This window comes from Zingiber officinale, chromosome 5B (genome assembly GCF_018446385.1).
Source record: "Zingiber officinale cultivar Zhangliang chromosome 5B, Zo_v1.1, whole genome shotgun sequence".
NCBI classification, from domain to species: Eukaryota; Viridiplantae; Streptophyta; class Magnoliopsida; order Zingiberales; family Zingiberaceae; genus Zingiber; species Zingiber officinale.
This window is the reverse complement of record NC_055995.1, coordinates 951541-967190: the sequence shown is the minus strand read 5'-3', so window position 1 is coordinate 967190 and position 15650 is coordinate 951541. Positions and strand designations below refer to the sequence as shown.

General features: G+C 41.3%; 4 protein-coding genes across 8 annotated transcripts in view; 3 read left to right on the top strand and 1 right to left on the bottom strand.

The window, feature by feature from the left end:
• Window positions 1-74: 74 nt before the first annotated feature.
• LOC121983830 (F-box/kelch-repeat protein SKIP30-like) lies at window positions 75-3309 on the top strand. 2 transcript variants are annotated; one of them, XM_042536476.1, is made up of 3 exons: window positions 75-232; window positions 340-504; window positions 1886-3309. In XM_042536476.1, exon 3 carries the CDS (start codon window positions 1947-1949, stop codon window positions 2988-2990), a length of 1044 nt encoding a protein of 347 aa, XP_042392410.1. In that variant the 5' UTR covers window positions 75-232; window positions 340-504; window positions 1886-1946; the 3' UTR covers window positions 2991-3309. The 2 variants fall into 2 exon arrangements, with proteins under 2 accessions (XP_042392410.1, XP_042392411.1); XM_042536477.1 differs by lacking the exon at window positions 340-504 and having other exon boundaries at window positions 79-232.
• Window positions 3310-3385: 76 nt separating this feature from the next.
• On the bottom strand, window positions 3386-5921 carry LOC121983829 (probable serine/threonine-protein kinase PBL16). The gene is made up of 6 exons (XM_042536475.1): window positions 5688-5921; window positions 5215-5531; window positions 4997-5132; window positions 4448-4584; window positions 4061-4184; window positions 3386-3906 (listed from the first exon to the last, which is right to left on the bottom strand). Exons 1-6 carry the CDS (start codon window positions 5749-5751, stop codon window positions 3554-3556), a joined length of 1131 nt encoding a protein of 376 aa, XP_042392409.1. The 5' UTR covers window positions 5752-5921; the 3' UTR covers window positions 3386-3553.
• Window positions 5922-8021: 2100 nt separating this feature from the next.
• LOC121983828 (beta-glucosidase BoGH3B-like) lies at window positions 8022-10666 on the top strand. The gene is made up of 9 exons (XM_042536474.1): window positions 8022-8257; window positions 8331-8535; window positions 8613-8703; window positions 8777-8922; window positions 8997-9240; window positions 9326-9430; window positions 9510-9692; window positions 9774-9978; window positions 10049-10666. Exons 1-9 carry the CDS (start codon window positions 8023-8025, stop codon window positions 10537-10539), a joined length of 1905 nt encoding a protein of 634 aa, XP_042392408.1. The 5' UTR covers window position 8022; the 3' UTR covers window positions 10540-10666.
• Window positions 10667-10975: 309 nt separating this feature from the next.
• LOC121983827 (beta-glucosidase BoGH3B-like) overlaps window positions 10976-15650 on the top strand; it is a 19652-nt gene continuing 14977 nt past the window's right edge. For 2 of the 4 annotated variants that reach the window (XM_042536471.1, XM_042536469.1), the window contains exons 1-5: window positions 10976-11212; window positions 11371-11598; window positions 11761-11909; window positions 12011-12087; window positions 12618-12742. The gene's annotated coding sequence lies outside the window, so the exon portion shown is untranslated. The remainder of the gene's footprint in view (window positions 11213-11370; window positions 11599-11760; window positions 11910-12010; window positions 12088-12617; window positions 12743-15650) is intronic. The other 2 variants (XM_042536470.1, XM_042536472.1) reach the window with 2 other exon arrangements.

Sequence of the window (15650 nt, the reverse complement as noted above, 5' to 3'; positions counted from 1 at the left end):
CATCTTGCTGGCACGAATCTTAACGCATATCCAGCCTTCCATTCGCTACGCCCTGGGCTCGTGTGGTTTTGGAGCACCACATCGCCCTTCGCGTTCACGCATATCTGCTTTTCGGTTGGCAGATCGCAAAGCCGCACTTCGTTCGGCCAGCTCCTCCTCCTCCTCCTCCTCCTCCTCCGTTTTCTCAAAATCGAACGCAATCGGAGAGAATCCTCCATTTGATTCGTTCAAGGTACGGCCTTTCTCCTCTTCGATCATTTTTTTTTTCTGTTAGGCGAGGCTTGTCGAAGGACTGTGGGAGTTTTGGGTGCGTGTCTTACCCTTTCCGTGCGATTTTAGGCACTTCATTGCGGAGTTTGAGTGGCTTCTTGATTCTGGTGAGTGTCATCTTGTTCTGATCCTTGTCAATTGACGGGAGACTTGCCGGTTGTGGCGAATTTGCTTTGTTCCACTGGCTTCGAGCATTGGTTTCGGGAACGGCCGGTTGTGGCTGTGAATCTTGAGGTTAGATTAGCTTTCCCTTTTATTTAATTTCACGTCTCCTCTCTGCTCCTCGGTGCGTTGCAGAGTGCAGACGGTTTCTTGATGGATTGTTTTCTTCGCTTTGGTTAGGTTTTCTACTTGAAGGGCGAACCATACTTAGTAAGAGCTTGTAGTTATGAATTTCCCCAATGGATCCCATTAGGAAACGCGTACTGCTCTTTGTGTTTGTAGGTTACCTTCTGCTTGGCGTTGTGCCCCGTGCTCCTCCTATCTTTTTCTATCTTTGTTGGTCATGTCTTTTGAAAAAGCTTTTCACAAAATCTTGTTTTCTGTTCATCTGACACAGGTCTTGAATGGGTCTTAACTTTCATATGCATCATTTCAATAGTATGACAACAATATCTTTGATTCTTTCATGTTTGGAAACCTCAGTCCCTGGGATTTATTCCTGATTTCTTATGTTATTGTCCCATTCAGTAACGCCAAGACCTTTTCCCCTTACGAAATCTGCGACTTCTAGTAAGGTTCTGATATATCAGTCTTGGTATGCTGCTAAATGAGTGTTATTTCCTTTTAAGCTATCTATAACAGCCTTCATTGTTGAGTGATTTCTTTTCAATTCAAACGATCATTTAGTTTGATGGTTGTATTGTTAGATCTGAGTGCCTCCTTTTCAATTTTCCACATGCAGCTGCATTGTTCATTGGATTTACATGAGTCTAGGCAGTAGTGGCTCAATCACTAAATTCTGCATTTTTAGTCCTTCATCTAATCATTTAGTTATTAAAATGAATTAGGTGTTTGATATTGTGATTCCAACTTACTTAAATTTTGGTTCCGCTGGTCCCTTTTGCGTAATCTGTAACTATTACATGATTGATATTAAATTTTAGTATTTAATACTAAAATACTAAGTATTATATTCATCCTTTGTTATTATATTTTAGTTCTCTTCTTTGGAAGTGTTTTATTTATGTAGAGGAAGTTTGTTCTCTAAATCAATTCATGCCTCTAATTGTTAACCATAACAATATCTAACATAAACACCATGAGTAAGACATTCTTGCTATAAATGGAAATCATCTCTTCTATTACTGGACATAGTGATATGTAAGCTAATATACCATGGGTTTGTACAAAGGAAATGCAAACCATAAATACAAAATTCTTTGTTGGGGGAGGATAGACAATGATCTATACTTTTCATGTTGCTTGGCTGCTTCTATCTGTTCATCGTGATATTTATTAAGTATACAACTCCAGAGGCCCACTTATTTGCTAGTGATATTGTTATGATTTGTGATGGCAAACCTTTTTCATTCAAGAATTAGTCTAAATCAACATATGTTAACAAGTCTGCTTCTTTTGCATGTTATTTGATATTAATCTCTCTCATTTGTAGGCCTTAGGATTTCACCAACTGTTTAGGTTACTATGTCAAGAACCCTGAGGAGTTAGTCATCATGTCACCTCTGATTGATGGTCTCCCAGATGAAATTGCTATCCAGTGCCTGGCACGAGTACCATTCTACTTCCATCCTCAATTGCAGCTTGTTTGTCACTCTTGGAGGACTGTACTTCGAAGCCCTCGTATCATTAAGACTCGTTGTGAAGTAGGGGCTTCAGAAGAGTTACTTTGTGCATTAGCATATGACCCTGAGAACATTTGGCAGCTCTATGACCCTCTACTAGACCGTTGGGTAACCCTACCAGTTATGCCTTCAGAAATCAGGCACCTTGCCCGCTTTGGTGCTGCATCTGTTGGTGGAAAACTATTTGTTATTGGAGGCGGCAGTGATAGAGTTGATCCATTGACAGGAGATCATGATCGCATTTTTGCAAGTAATGAGATTTGGTCTTATGACCCACTTCGATTTGAATGGGCACAACGGTCACCCATGCTTGTACCCCGTGCAATGTTTGCATGTTGTGCTTTGGATGGAAAGATTGTCGTAGCAGGAGGATTCACAAACTGCCGAGAAACCATAACTAAGGCTGAGATTTATGATCCTCAATTGGACAAATGGGAGCCTCTTCCTGATCTCCGACACTCACATACTTCTGCATGCTCTGGGGTGATCATCGGGGGAAAGATGCATGTGTTGCACAAGGGATTGTCAACAATCCAGATATTGGATTACGGCGGTAAAAAGTGGGATGTTGCGGACTATGGTTGGCTCCAGGGCCCAATGGCTGTGGTTCGTGGGGAGCTATATGTTCTGAGCAATGGCTGCATCTCTAAGCAATACGGGGATAATTTAACTGATAGGGTGGTGTCATATGCATCAGATTTTCAGAGCCGAATTAGTTTTGGGATGATTGGCGTGGGAGATGAGATATTCATAATTGGAGGAGTAATCGGGCCTGGTCCAAGGAATCAATTCATTAAGCAGCTATCAGATGCTGATGCGCTGAACGTTAGGGTTGAGAAGCCAGCATGGCGCAGAGTATCACCGATGACCCATTGCTGTGGCAGCATTCTAGGGTCTGCAGTGCTTAGAATCTAGTTTTCGATTGCCAGATAGCAAAGGACAAGAAGACTAGAATCTCGCTCGTTCCTGTTTGTATTGTGATTGCGGGGCTCCTTTGTCCTTTTTTTTTGTTTTTTGTACTGCCCTATTGCTAGCATCATCTGGCAATGTTGTAATGCAATGGTCTGTGTTTCCATTCCCCATTGAAAATCATCTTTTTATGTGTCACTGTAGCTTGAGTGGCTGAAGGCAAGGGTGTGCTTGGAAGCCAGTAAAAGAGATGGTATTGACTATTTTTCAGTCGTTATGGATAATAATAATACCAATTTGTAGGAGGAGAATGATTAGTTGACAACGATTAGCTTCTCTCTCTGAGGCACTACAGTATGAGTTTATCAAATTATGCAAGTTAATAAGCTTGCATATCAGTCTTTTATCAAATTATGCAATTGGATGGTATTGTCTATGCGTATCAGACTTCTCTGAGTCACTGCTTCAACAATTTCATATTAGTCTCTCAATTCACAGCTGATGGATGTACAGTTACCCATCGCGAAAAGAATTGAAGAGCATTGGAAGAAGAAAATGTAGCGTCGAAATCATATGTAACTAAACTGATACACTACTCCTGTAACTGATAACTCGGCCTCTATCAGAAGCGGCTCCAAGGAGTCGACGATATCTCTCATAAGAGGCCTTGCCTTTGGATTTCGGTTAAGGCAGTGGTGAGCCAGCATTGCTGTCTTTTGCACAGACTTCTCGGGGTAGTCTCCCCCCAATCTTTGGTCTACAATTTCGAGAACTTTCTTCTTTTGAGTGAGCAATGGGGCAGCCCAATCAGTGAGTGTTTGCTTGCGGGTGGGGCGTGACTTGTCCAGTGATTTCCGTCCGGTGAGGAGCTCAAGGAGAACGACTCCGAAGCTATAAACATCACTCATGGCTGTCAAATGCCCTGAGTTGAGGAGTAGTAAACAATTGTCATGTTAGACTAAATGAATTTTCTATACATGATCAATAGAGATATAGAGTGTTCACTAGGATTGTATGTATATTTCACAACTTCAGAGTTGCATAACTAAAAGTTCAAAATGTTTAGCTATGTGTACCTGTCATGATATACTCCGGAGCCGCGTACCCGTAAGTTCCTATAATGCGGGTAGAAACATGAGATTTATCCCCAACTGGTCCATCTTTTGCAAGTCCGAAATCAGAAAGTTTTGCATTGTAATCCTATAAACAGAAAGAAAAGCTAATAATTAAGAACTAGTGTCAAACAGCAAATTAAGGTCCTTGATAATTCTTTCAAGAGAACTTCGAACGGTTAACAGATTGGTCTAATTGCCCTCGACCAATTTCAACAAGTTTTATGAGATCAGTGTCGATTTCTATACTAACTTTCAGCTACATTGTTAGCAAATTTAGTCTTGTTCTTAACCAATTTCAACAGATTTTACAAGATCAATGTAAAGATACACACAGTTCAGTGCACCAACCTGGTCTAGCAAAATGTTGGATGTTTTGAAATCCCGAAAGATGACAGGTTTTTCAGCTTCGTGGAGAAAAGCAAGCCCTTTGGCAGCCCCAAGTGCAATCTTCATCCTGATAGACCACGGAAGGGGGAGCAACACAACTGCACGGCCATACAATTTTTCGTCAACTAATTATTTTCTCTTAAATATAATTTACAGAAGCAAGAAATGAGAAGCAGATGCCACTTAGAAATAATAAGAGCCATTAGAAAATAAAAATTCCAGCTTTATCATAGAAAAATACACAGCCTTATAAGACAAATATCTTGGTGGGGTTATAGACGACCTGTTTCTTGATACATATGTGCCAAAGAATTCATTGATGGAACAAGTGGCAACAAGAGAATCAAGAACATTGACTATACTCATCAAACATCAAAACAAAGACATTGTATCTACTGATAAAAAGCCAAGAAGGTTAGGCAAAAAGCATTCATCTTGTGCTAAATCATTATATTGTTTAATGAAACAAAAGAATCTAAAACAAGTTGGTGAAGTTGTCTGGATGATTACTTGAGAAGAGATTGGATTCAACACTTCCGCGAGGCATGAACTCGTATATCAGGACTCGGTGCTCGTCCTCGCAGCAGTAACCAATCAACTTGACCAAGTTAGGGTGAGAAAGCTGCCCAAGAAATATAACCTCAGCCTGAAAAAACAGCAGCAATTGTCACATACAAAGGAAACACTAAGTAGCTGTTCTGAGCCAATTGAGATAGGATGTAGTGTACCAGCCACTCTCTGTGGCCCTGTGAACTATTATTATCAGCATCATGGACCTTCACTGCAACTTGAAGAGGTTGAAGCCCCTCTCTGAGATCTTGATTGATGAATCCCTTGTAAACGCTTCCGAATCCGCCTTCGCCTAATATATAGTCCAGCCGAAAGTTTCCTGTGATGATCTTGAGTTCATCAAAAGTGAACGCTATGAGATGGTTTGTTGCAGTATCCCCTCTCAAGTCCTCGACTTCCTCAGGGTTGGAAGGCAATTTTTGACTTCCTTCTTTTTCCTCTGTTTTAACTGAAGGATCGGAATTCTTCTGAGAATCTAAAATGGAAAAGAGAAGATTGGGGGATGGCATTCAAGAATCACTGTAGAGCTAAAAGAGAAACGTTGAAGAAACAAGGCCATTTGAAGGATTCTTTAGAAATCAATAAATCAATAGGAGGAGGAAAAGAGATAATTGATTATAAAGAAACTGACCTGCTTTGGCATTTGAGGATATTTTGTGGCCGTAAGAACTTCCTCTGAACCAGCAATTACCCATCAATGATCAAATCGTCAGTGATATGGCTCGATCACAGCCCACCCAGTCACCCACCCTGTGCTACTCTTGAAGATAGAGTACGGGTGGGAGGGGAGGAGGAGAGGACAAGCTAATGGATGCATGGAAGGAGACCCATCAACATCTTTATGTATTTCTCCATGTTTTTCTTCTCTATGTTAGAAGGAAAAGGATAAGAATTTATCGAATGTAAATGATCCCGTTTAAAAATAGTGAGGGATGTACTATCGATGGGTTGCTATTGGTGTGTGGACCAGGTCGCTATGACCAAGAGAAAGAGGGAGGTAAACTGTCTTCTAAGTGTTGATTAAATGTGAATGGAGAAGAGGTAGAAGAGAATAAGTTCCATTGTGGATGGGACTTTAGTCTCACATTAGGAGTTTCAAGGTATTTTTATTGATTTATATTGATTCACATATATTGAGGATGTGAACAAATGTATGGGGAGAAGCTCTCTCTCACGCGTGAGTGCGCAGGGGTGCAAATCTTGGGTCCGGATTTGCACTGGACCAAGTTGACTCGGGTACGAGCGCGACCTGCGCACACGAATGTCGGACCGGTCGGGACAAAAATTTGCCCAAGCGGAACAACCAATTCCCTTCCTCTGTTGCGCATCGGTCGGGGCATAAGGAGGCTGCGACCACAGGCAAAAGGTTACGTAGATAACACAGTGAAGCAAGCAGAAGCTCTTCACCTTATTCTCCTCCTCTATCACTCAATTCTTGCTCGGCAGAGCGCCCATGATAGCGTTCGGGTACCACTTAGTTCGCCGTGACCACCAGTGCTTGGTGGAGTTGCCCTTGCTGGCAGCCTGAGATTATCCGCTCAGGTCATTTCGACTGTAAGTTGAATTTAAATTCCGTGTAAGTTTTAAATTCAACTAAGTTCCCTAAAATCTCCAGCAACAGATTGTTTGGTATCTAACACGAAGTTGACTAAATCTCTGGGTATTCAATAAAAAAAAGTCAAGAACAGGGATCCGAAAGTGCTGAAAAGTCTTCCGTTAATGGTTCCGACGTTCAAATCAATCTCCGATATTAAGAGTAGAGAAGATAAATAGTACAGGAGAATAATAAAATATGAGTGTATGTAGTGAGTATCCAGCATATCTTAGCTTGCGGGGCGGAACTTTTTATAACACGAATGAGTGATATATCACATCGATAGTGGTCAGAGGAGATGGTGCACTTCGAATAAAATATCATGTCTTAGTAAGGAGGGTGTCCCATCGCTATATCAAGACATATCTTGCACTGTGGAGATCTTGTGAGGATCACACTATACACATACTACTTCATGTGTTTGGATACTCATATGTTCTGACAACTCATGTATTTTGACAACCTATAAGGAGTCCACGTGTTGTTTTGAATATTTGGGCTTGGGAAAAGCATCGGGTTGAAATGAAGGTGAGCCGGAGCGTCCAAACGACAGAGTCAGTCAGGCATAAGTTAGATATTCGATCGAGGAGCTAAGCGCCTAGGTCGGTATAGGACCAATCGAAGATTGGCAGGTTAGCTGACCTAGGAATACTAACAAATCGGCTCGGCTTAGCTCAACCCGGAAGATTGACGGGCGGGTCAACTTGGCCAGGAAGACTGTCAACCCGAGCAAGTCAGCTTTCACCGAGAAGATTGATGGGTCGGCTCAATCAGATAGAGATGGTCCCATTGACCCCTTAATTCTAACCTAGCTCAGTATCTAATTGATTTTGGTTGCATTCGTTACCGCTTTCCATACTCACCGTAGAAATATCATATTTTGCAGGGAGGATGGGAAAAAAAACTGAATTCAATTATGAACCGGAAGCATGAAAGTGACATCTCTGGATTCCCATCAGTATCAATAGGCATTGGAAGGAAATGAGTTAGGTGGTCTTAGACATTTGCTTGATGTGGTTGACTCTACGTCGACGTAATTCCCCAATAAGTAGATTCATTTCATAATCACGCGCGGCCTTCGCTGTTTCATATTCAATAACTTTGTTTTTATTTTATAAAAATATAAAGCAAAAATTAATTCGAAGATAATCTTCAGATTTCCAGGTACATATTACCATCGCGCATTTACAGGAAGAATTTTTCTTAATTTTGCTGGCAATTCCCTATAAATCCTGCTGCGCGAGCCTTCTTCGTTACTGAGCCAAAAGTATGGTTTCTTTTATCTTAAAAAGATTCTTTTTGTTTTTCTTCGTCTTCTTCTTTTGCATTTCGCATTCTGTTTCTGATGCTCGATCATGTCTGTAGATTGAACATGGAATCGATGCTACGGAAACTGTTGCTTCTGTTAACGATATCAATCTACTGGGCGACAGCAGCAGCAGCAGCAGCAGCAGAAGGGTATGTGAAATACAGGGATCCAACGCAGCCACTGGGCGCTCGAATCAAGGACTTGCTCCGCCGCATGACTCTCGCTGAAAAGATCGGCCAGATGTCCCAGATCGACAGGCAAGTCGCAACCCCCGAAGTCATCCAGAATAACTTCATCGGTATTTATCGATCTCTCCTCCCCCGACGGCGACTCGTTCGACATCATCCGACTAATTAACTAACTTTGTTCAGGAAGCGTCCTGACCGGAGGCAACAGCGTGCCACAGCCCCACGCTTCTGCCTGGGAATGGGCAGCGATGGTGAACGACATGCAGAAGGCTGCTCTCTCCACCCGTTTAGGCATCCCGATCATCTACGGCATCGACGCTGTTCATGGGCACAACAATGTCTACGGATCCACCCTTTTCCCCCACAATGTTGGGCTCGGTGCCACTCGGTGCGATCCATCGATCCATCTTCCAGTCACTGAAGATCAAACTGAAACTGAAACTGAACTTTACTGAAAATTTTCAGGGATCCTGAACTGGTGAAGAGAATCGGCGCTGCTACTGCTCTGGAAGTTAGAGCCACAGGGATTCCCTATGTCTTCGGGCCATGCATTGCGGTAAGACTACTCGTAACCGATCGAATGCCAATCCAAAAGATGCATAGAAGGTTGAACTGTTTCAGTTAATCAGGTCTGCAGAGATCCAAGATGGGGCCGCTGCTACGAGAGCTACAGCGAAGATCCAAAGCTTGTTCAGCAAATGACTGAGATCGTCTCTGGCTTGCAAGGAGATATCCCTCCGAATTCTCGCAAAGGAGTCCCCTTTGTTGCTGGAAAGTAAGACACGGTACATCGAATCTAGACGACGACGACATATCTGACAACAGTTTCGATTGAATTTCCTGCTGCAGGAGGAATGTTGCAGCCTGTGCAAAGCACTACGTCGGTGACGGTGGCACACACGACGGGATCAATGAAAACGACACCATCATCAGGCGTCACGGACTGCTCAGCATCCACATGCCTCCTTACGACAGCGCCATCATCAAGGGCGTCTCCACTGTCATGGTCTCCTACTCGAGCTGGAACGGGGTGAAGATGCATGCAAATCGCTATCTGATCACTGAATTCCTCAAGCACACACTTCGTTTCAGGGTCTGTTACTTCGGCTTCCAACGCGAAGAAGAATCATAGCTTGTTTGAATTGGTGACTGAACACATTACGATTGTTGTTAAACAGGGATTTGTGATCTCAGATTTTCAAGGTATTGATAAAATAACCACGCCACCAGGTGCTAATTACACATATTCTGTAGAAGCTGGGATCCAAGCAGGCATTGATATGGTCTCTGTCTTGCTTTCTCTTGAATGATCGTAACATTTCCCCTTGATCTTACAACTAATTCATGCATGTTGTTTTGCAGGTGATGATCGCACTTGATTACCAAGATTTCATTAGTAACCTGACCTACTTGGTGGAGAAGAATGTGATCCCAGTGAGCAGAATTGATGATGCTGTGAAAAGAATTCTGAGAGTCAAGTTCACTGTAGGACTCTTTGAGAACCCTTTTTCAGATCCTAGTCTTGCTGATCAGCTTGGAAGCAAGGTTGCCATCCCCTCATCTTTGATTTCACGATTCGCGAAAAAAATTGTTTCGAATCATAATATTCTTCTTCTTCATCGGTAGGAACACCGCGAATTGGCTAGGGAAGCTGTAAGGAAATCACTTGTGCTGTTGAAGAATGGCAAGGCTGCCAATGAGCCATTGCTCCCACTTCCTAAGAAGGCTAGCAAGATCCTTGTCGCCGGAAGCCATGCCGATAACTTGGGTTACCAGTGTGGAGGGTGGACTCTTACTGGGCAAGGCCTAAGCGGCAACAATATTACAATTGGTAACTAAATCATTCAAAAACAAAACTGTATACCATTGAACATAACTTTTGGCTACACAATTGAACACAGGTACCCCTATTCTCAATGCGATCCAGTCAACCGTCGATCCTAGTACTCAGATCATCTATTCCGAGACCCCCGATCCTGAATTTGTGAAGAATGGCACGTTTGAGTACGCGATCGTTGCGATAGGAGAGTATCCATATGCAGAAACATATGGGGACAATCTGAATCTGACTATTCCAGCTCCCGGAGTCAGTGTGATTCAGAATGTGTGCAGCAGTGTCAAATGTGTTGTGCTCCTGATCTCAGGAAGGCCATTGGTGATCGAACCATATGTGGAACAAATTGATGCACTTGTCGCGGCCTGGCTGCCCGGTACAGAAGGCCAAGGTGTGGCAGATGTGCTCTTCGGTGACTATGGTTTCTCCGGCAAGCTTCCAAGGACATGGTTCAGGTCTGTGGACCAGCTGCCTATGAATGTTGGTGACCAACATTATGATCCCCTCTTCCCCTATGGGTTCGGCCTTACAACCGAGCCAGCTAACGCGAAGAAGTAGTGAGACTTGCATCCTAGAATAGCTTAGTTCTTTAGTCTTCTCTTATAGATTCAATAAAAGCTATAAGTTCATTGGAATATTGATTCAATGCTCTAGTTGGTTTCGATGTTGTGGAATTCTAACTATTCGTGGCTTAGACGAACACGGTCAAAACTCAGTAAATTGTATTCATGGAGTTCTTGGTGAACTTGTAAATAAGTTTGAAAAGCTCCTAGAAAGTACAAACGAGTATCGAATGCATTAACCAATTAAATAAATTTAAAAATATAAATTTTTTAAATAATTAAATAAAATTAAATTAAAATTTTAATAATATGATTTATTAATTTCTCGATCTTTTTTTTTACATTTTATATGATTTATTAATTATTTAAAATATAATAATTCACGATCTCCGTTTTTTTCTTCCTACCAACTCGATTATCTGGCATCGATCCGGATTCAGATCCACCGCTTCTCTTCAATCTTTCAAGCCCTTTGACCACCTACTCCCTTGGGCTTCATCAGCATCGCCGTCACTTCCCATCGCTTGCCCCGCTAATGCTCCTTTTTCTCGCTCCACGGAAGATCGACGGAAGGACGAAGCGATATGACGATGGCATCGGCGCTCCGACAACTCTCCGTGGCCGTCGTTAACCGCCAGCCCCTCCCGAGCTTCTTCCTCCGTTGCATGGTATGCCTTTTTTCTAATCCAGCATTTCCTGAAAGAGAAATCGTTGTTTTTGGTCCATTTAACGTTTTGGTTCTTCTTCACATACAAAGATCGGATCGTTTGGCATCATTCTGTTAACTTCCTTTGTTTTTCGTGATGCGTGCTTATGTGTACTGTAGTCCTCCTTGCCGAGCGAGGCCGCCTACGAGAAGGAGAAATCTGGCGTTACGGTTTGTCCTTTGTGTTTGTCCTGTGAGGGTTGATGGTTTCGAGAGTATTGCAGTGTTTGTTGATACTCGGGTTCTTGGATTCTACTGCCGTGGACGAAGCAGCTGAATGCTCCGCTGGAGATCATTGATCCGGAGATCGCCGATGTAATTGAGCTTGAGAAGGCAAGGCAGTGGAAAGTACTATCCTTTCTTCCTTATTTCTCAGTAGTCTCTGATAATGCAGAATTTACCATACGAATGATTCATGTGATTTTTTGAGATTTGATTTTTGTGCAATGCATTTTCTGTGATAGATTAGTTTTAAATTTTAATGACTAATGACTTGAAATGTGATGGAAGGGCCTTGAACTCATACCCTCAGAGAATTTCACATCGGTGTCAGTCATGCAAGCAGTAGGGTCGGTCATGACGAACAAATACAGTGAGGGGTATCCTGGTGCACGATATTATGGCGGCATTGCGTAATATATATTTGCTCTCTTCTCAGGGTTAGGCTACTGCTTGCAGTTCCTCTGCCATGAAATAGCTATATTTGATTCTCCTTGCAGTTTTGTCTGATGTGCTTCAACGTTTCATACTTTGGTTCCAGGTACATTGACATGGCTGAATCATTGTGTCAGAAACGTGCCCTGGAAGCTTTTGGTTTAGATCCTGCAAAATGGGGAGGTATAAATCACACTATTTTTATTTATCAAGATTCTTCCTGATTCTAGTAGTAACTAGGATTTCCATGACTAATTTGCAAAGATACTTCTTCACTTTTGATTTTCATTTCTTCAATCATAGAATTTGTTTCTTGCTACTTGTTTTGTATGCAATTCTTCTAGCAACTCTTCTGGATAAATCTTGAGCTGTGCAAAAGCTAAGTTTGCTAATGTAATGTCAAGGGGGATTTCTTTAATTATTACCCATTCAACTATTAAAACCTGTTGGCATATCACAATGTCATATCTTTGGTTCAAGTTTCCTATTTTTCGGGATTTTTTTTTTTGTTCTTGAAGTCAAGTAAACTAGACAGATCACCAAGTAACATGAAATCATAATATTTAATTTGAAATGTTTTTGCTTTTATTCCTGCAACTTGCATTTTTTTTTATTTGAAAAGCTAAAAAATATTGCCCCTATGAGAACATTTCTGGCAAAAGATTAAATGAGCAACTTTGCAACTTGCATTCTTTTTCTTATTGCTTTTACAGTGAATGTGCAATCATTGTCTGGTTCACCTGCTAACTTCCAAGCTTACACTGCACTTCTGAAGCCACATGAGAGAATAATGGCTCTTGACCTTCCTCATGGTGGACATCTTTCTCATGGATACCAGGTCACCGATGAATTTCATTTCCTATTCAAAAAATCTGATAATTTATGTGTTTTTTAGGCAATTGATTTGACTTATTTGACATTTTATATTTAATTATTTCTTTTTCATCCAAGAGTTTTAGCGACTTTGTTTATTAATCAACCATGAATTTTTTTGTGGTTGATATCTTGTTTACTACTAGTATGGAAGCCAGAGTTTCATTGACTCTCAGATAAACCTCAATGAATTTTCCTGTCATATGGATCACCTCATCCACTTTATGTTCATTAATTTGGGTTTAGAGGCTTTATACATATCTGCCGACCCCACCTAGTGGGAAAAGGCTTGGTTGTTGTTGTAGAGACTTTATACATATCTATCTCCATCGGTGATAAACATTTTCCAACAACACTGATCTCCCATTCTAGACTTTAGTATCAGTGTTTTTTACGCTTTAAAAATAAATTTAAGAAAGTGTATCTTGTAACTTGGATCACCAAAATAACACTTACTATAAGGTATTCCATGTTATTTTTCGAAATGTCTTATTCCTTAGTAGTTGAGCCATGTTCTTTTTTGTATATATCTATCTATCTATTTAATTTTTGAAAAATGATTTGAGTGAATGGAATTCAACCAATTTCTCCCTTAGCTGATATAATTCATGAGACTTGTGCCCTAAGCAATCACCTTGCTCGCCTTTAAATTCTGAATGAAAACTGCAGTGTCATTTAATCAACTTAGGTATGTAAAATAAGAGGATAGATGTAGAGTAAGCAAAAGAGGAACATTCCCAAAGCTCTTAAACCATAAGTCAGACTCATTGACTACTGTCATATTGGTGGCTTAAGAGCAGAGAAAAAAGAGATATTACCAGAAATGTGCTCAGATAGGCTTTAATGTAGAATCCAAGGGGATAAACCAAATGTACAAGGTAAGAAAATAACAAAATTGTGCTCAAATACTTTTAAATGTAGAATTATAGAGGATAATCCAGGTGTATAAGATAAACAAATAGTAGATGTACATCGATAAATGTTGTGATAGTATTAATCTAACTTCACAATGGACACCCTTTCGTTGGTGATATTTACATGTATGTCCTTAATTGACTAAGCAGTCCCTAACACCATGTTCTAATCATACTATTTTCTTGATCACTTAAACTGGATTATAAAACTGAAAACAATAGTTGATCTGTTGGACTAGTAGTCTAATCAATATATCTTAGATATGTTAGTTAAGTAGCCTACTTTTGGGAGGATAGAGTGAACAAAAGTTCACCCGTTATCAGAAGGAAAGAAGTGTAGCTGTTAGACAATGCTCTTACAGAAACACTGAAACAGAAAGCATAAAACAATAATCAAGACAAATCAGCACTTCAGTTGTTACACAGTTCAGCACTTCATCTAGTCCTAAAATAATAAAGGCAGTTTAGCTAATAGGGCGAGTTTGCAGTGTGCTTAATCTTTGAAGGGCTGGCTCGCAAGAGGCATGTGATATGGGCTCGAAAGAAGTGTAGCTGTTAGACAATGCTCTTACAGAAACACTGAAACAGAAAGCATAAAACAATAATCAAGACAAATCAGCACTTCAGTTGTTACACAGTTCAGCACTTCATCTAGTCCTAAAATAATAAAGGCAGTTTAGCTAATAGGTCGAGTTTGCAGTGTGCTTAAGCTTTGAAGGGCTTGCAAGAGGCATGTGATATGGGCTCTTGGGAGGTGAGACCATTAACGGGAATACATGATTATACTTATATCGATAATCTGGATGAGGGACCTGGACATCATGGGATTAATTATATGATTTGTACACTAGGGAGCAAAGCGGTATAAGAGTGGCTAAATCCTCGAACCCTAGACCGTTAATGTTGTAACATATATTACATGAATCTTGTTAAGAAGAAACTGAATTATGCCTCATCTGAATTTCTCGAGAATCGTTCAAATTCCCCTCATTAATGTGGTGCATGCTCAGCAATGTCCTGTAATCATGTTTTCTGCCTCGTCATTAATGTCACCTTGTGTCACCCCCACACGCATGCGTGATGTGATAGACAGCTATTTGGGTTTGATGTGACCGCGGTCTTTTTGAATTTAATGGTCGCGATGAACTCCCATTTCCCAAAGCCCTTGATGAAACAGTTCAGAGCGGCCGCTCTTCAGGTTTTTAAGCCCCCAACTGTTTCTCTTCCCCTCACCGTCTTCCTCGCGCTCACCGTCATCTCCTCTTCTTCTTCGCCGGCAATTCTCTTTGCAGTAAGCCTCTCTTTGTTTCTTTCTTCGACCTTGATCTTCCTTTCCCTCTATTCTTCATGGTTGAATCTCCTCGTCCTCCCTCGACTGTCCCCGGTCTCTGGTACACTTCCACCAAATCTAAATTCAACGGCGACGAAATTGACCAAATGAAACTCACCTATCACTTCCCTTATGGTTATCAACTTGTCATACCTTCTACTTATGATCGACCTCATCTACCCCACGACGGCTTTCTCCCCCTTTTTAAGGATCAGTTTTTTGCCGGCTTGCGCTTTCCGATCCACTCTTTTTTTTTTGGAAGACTGTAGATATTTTCATATCCTTTTGCATCAATTAGTGCTCAACTCTTTCAGACTGCTGTGCGGGATGGTTGTGTTGTTCCGTCTATACGGGATTTCTTTAGTACCCTCGCCTTCCACTACTTTTATTACCCGAAGCTTTCCGAGTCGGGCACCTTCCTTTTCCAAGCCTGAGTGGGCGTTGTATATTTTAACAAAATGCTCATGTTCAATAAGCATGGGAAAGAACACTTCTTTTTTGTCTGTCTCCTCGACTGGCTCGGATTTCTGATCGACTGGCAGATAGAATTGAAGAAACCTCCTTCGCTCGGTAGATACCGAAGCAGACCGGACAACCTCCAAGCGGCCTCGAGTTTGGCCGATCAGAAG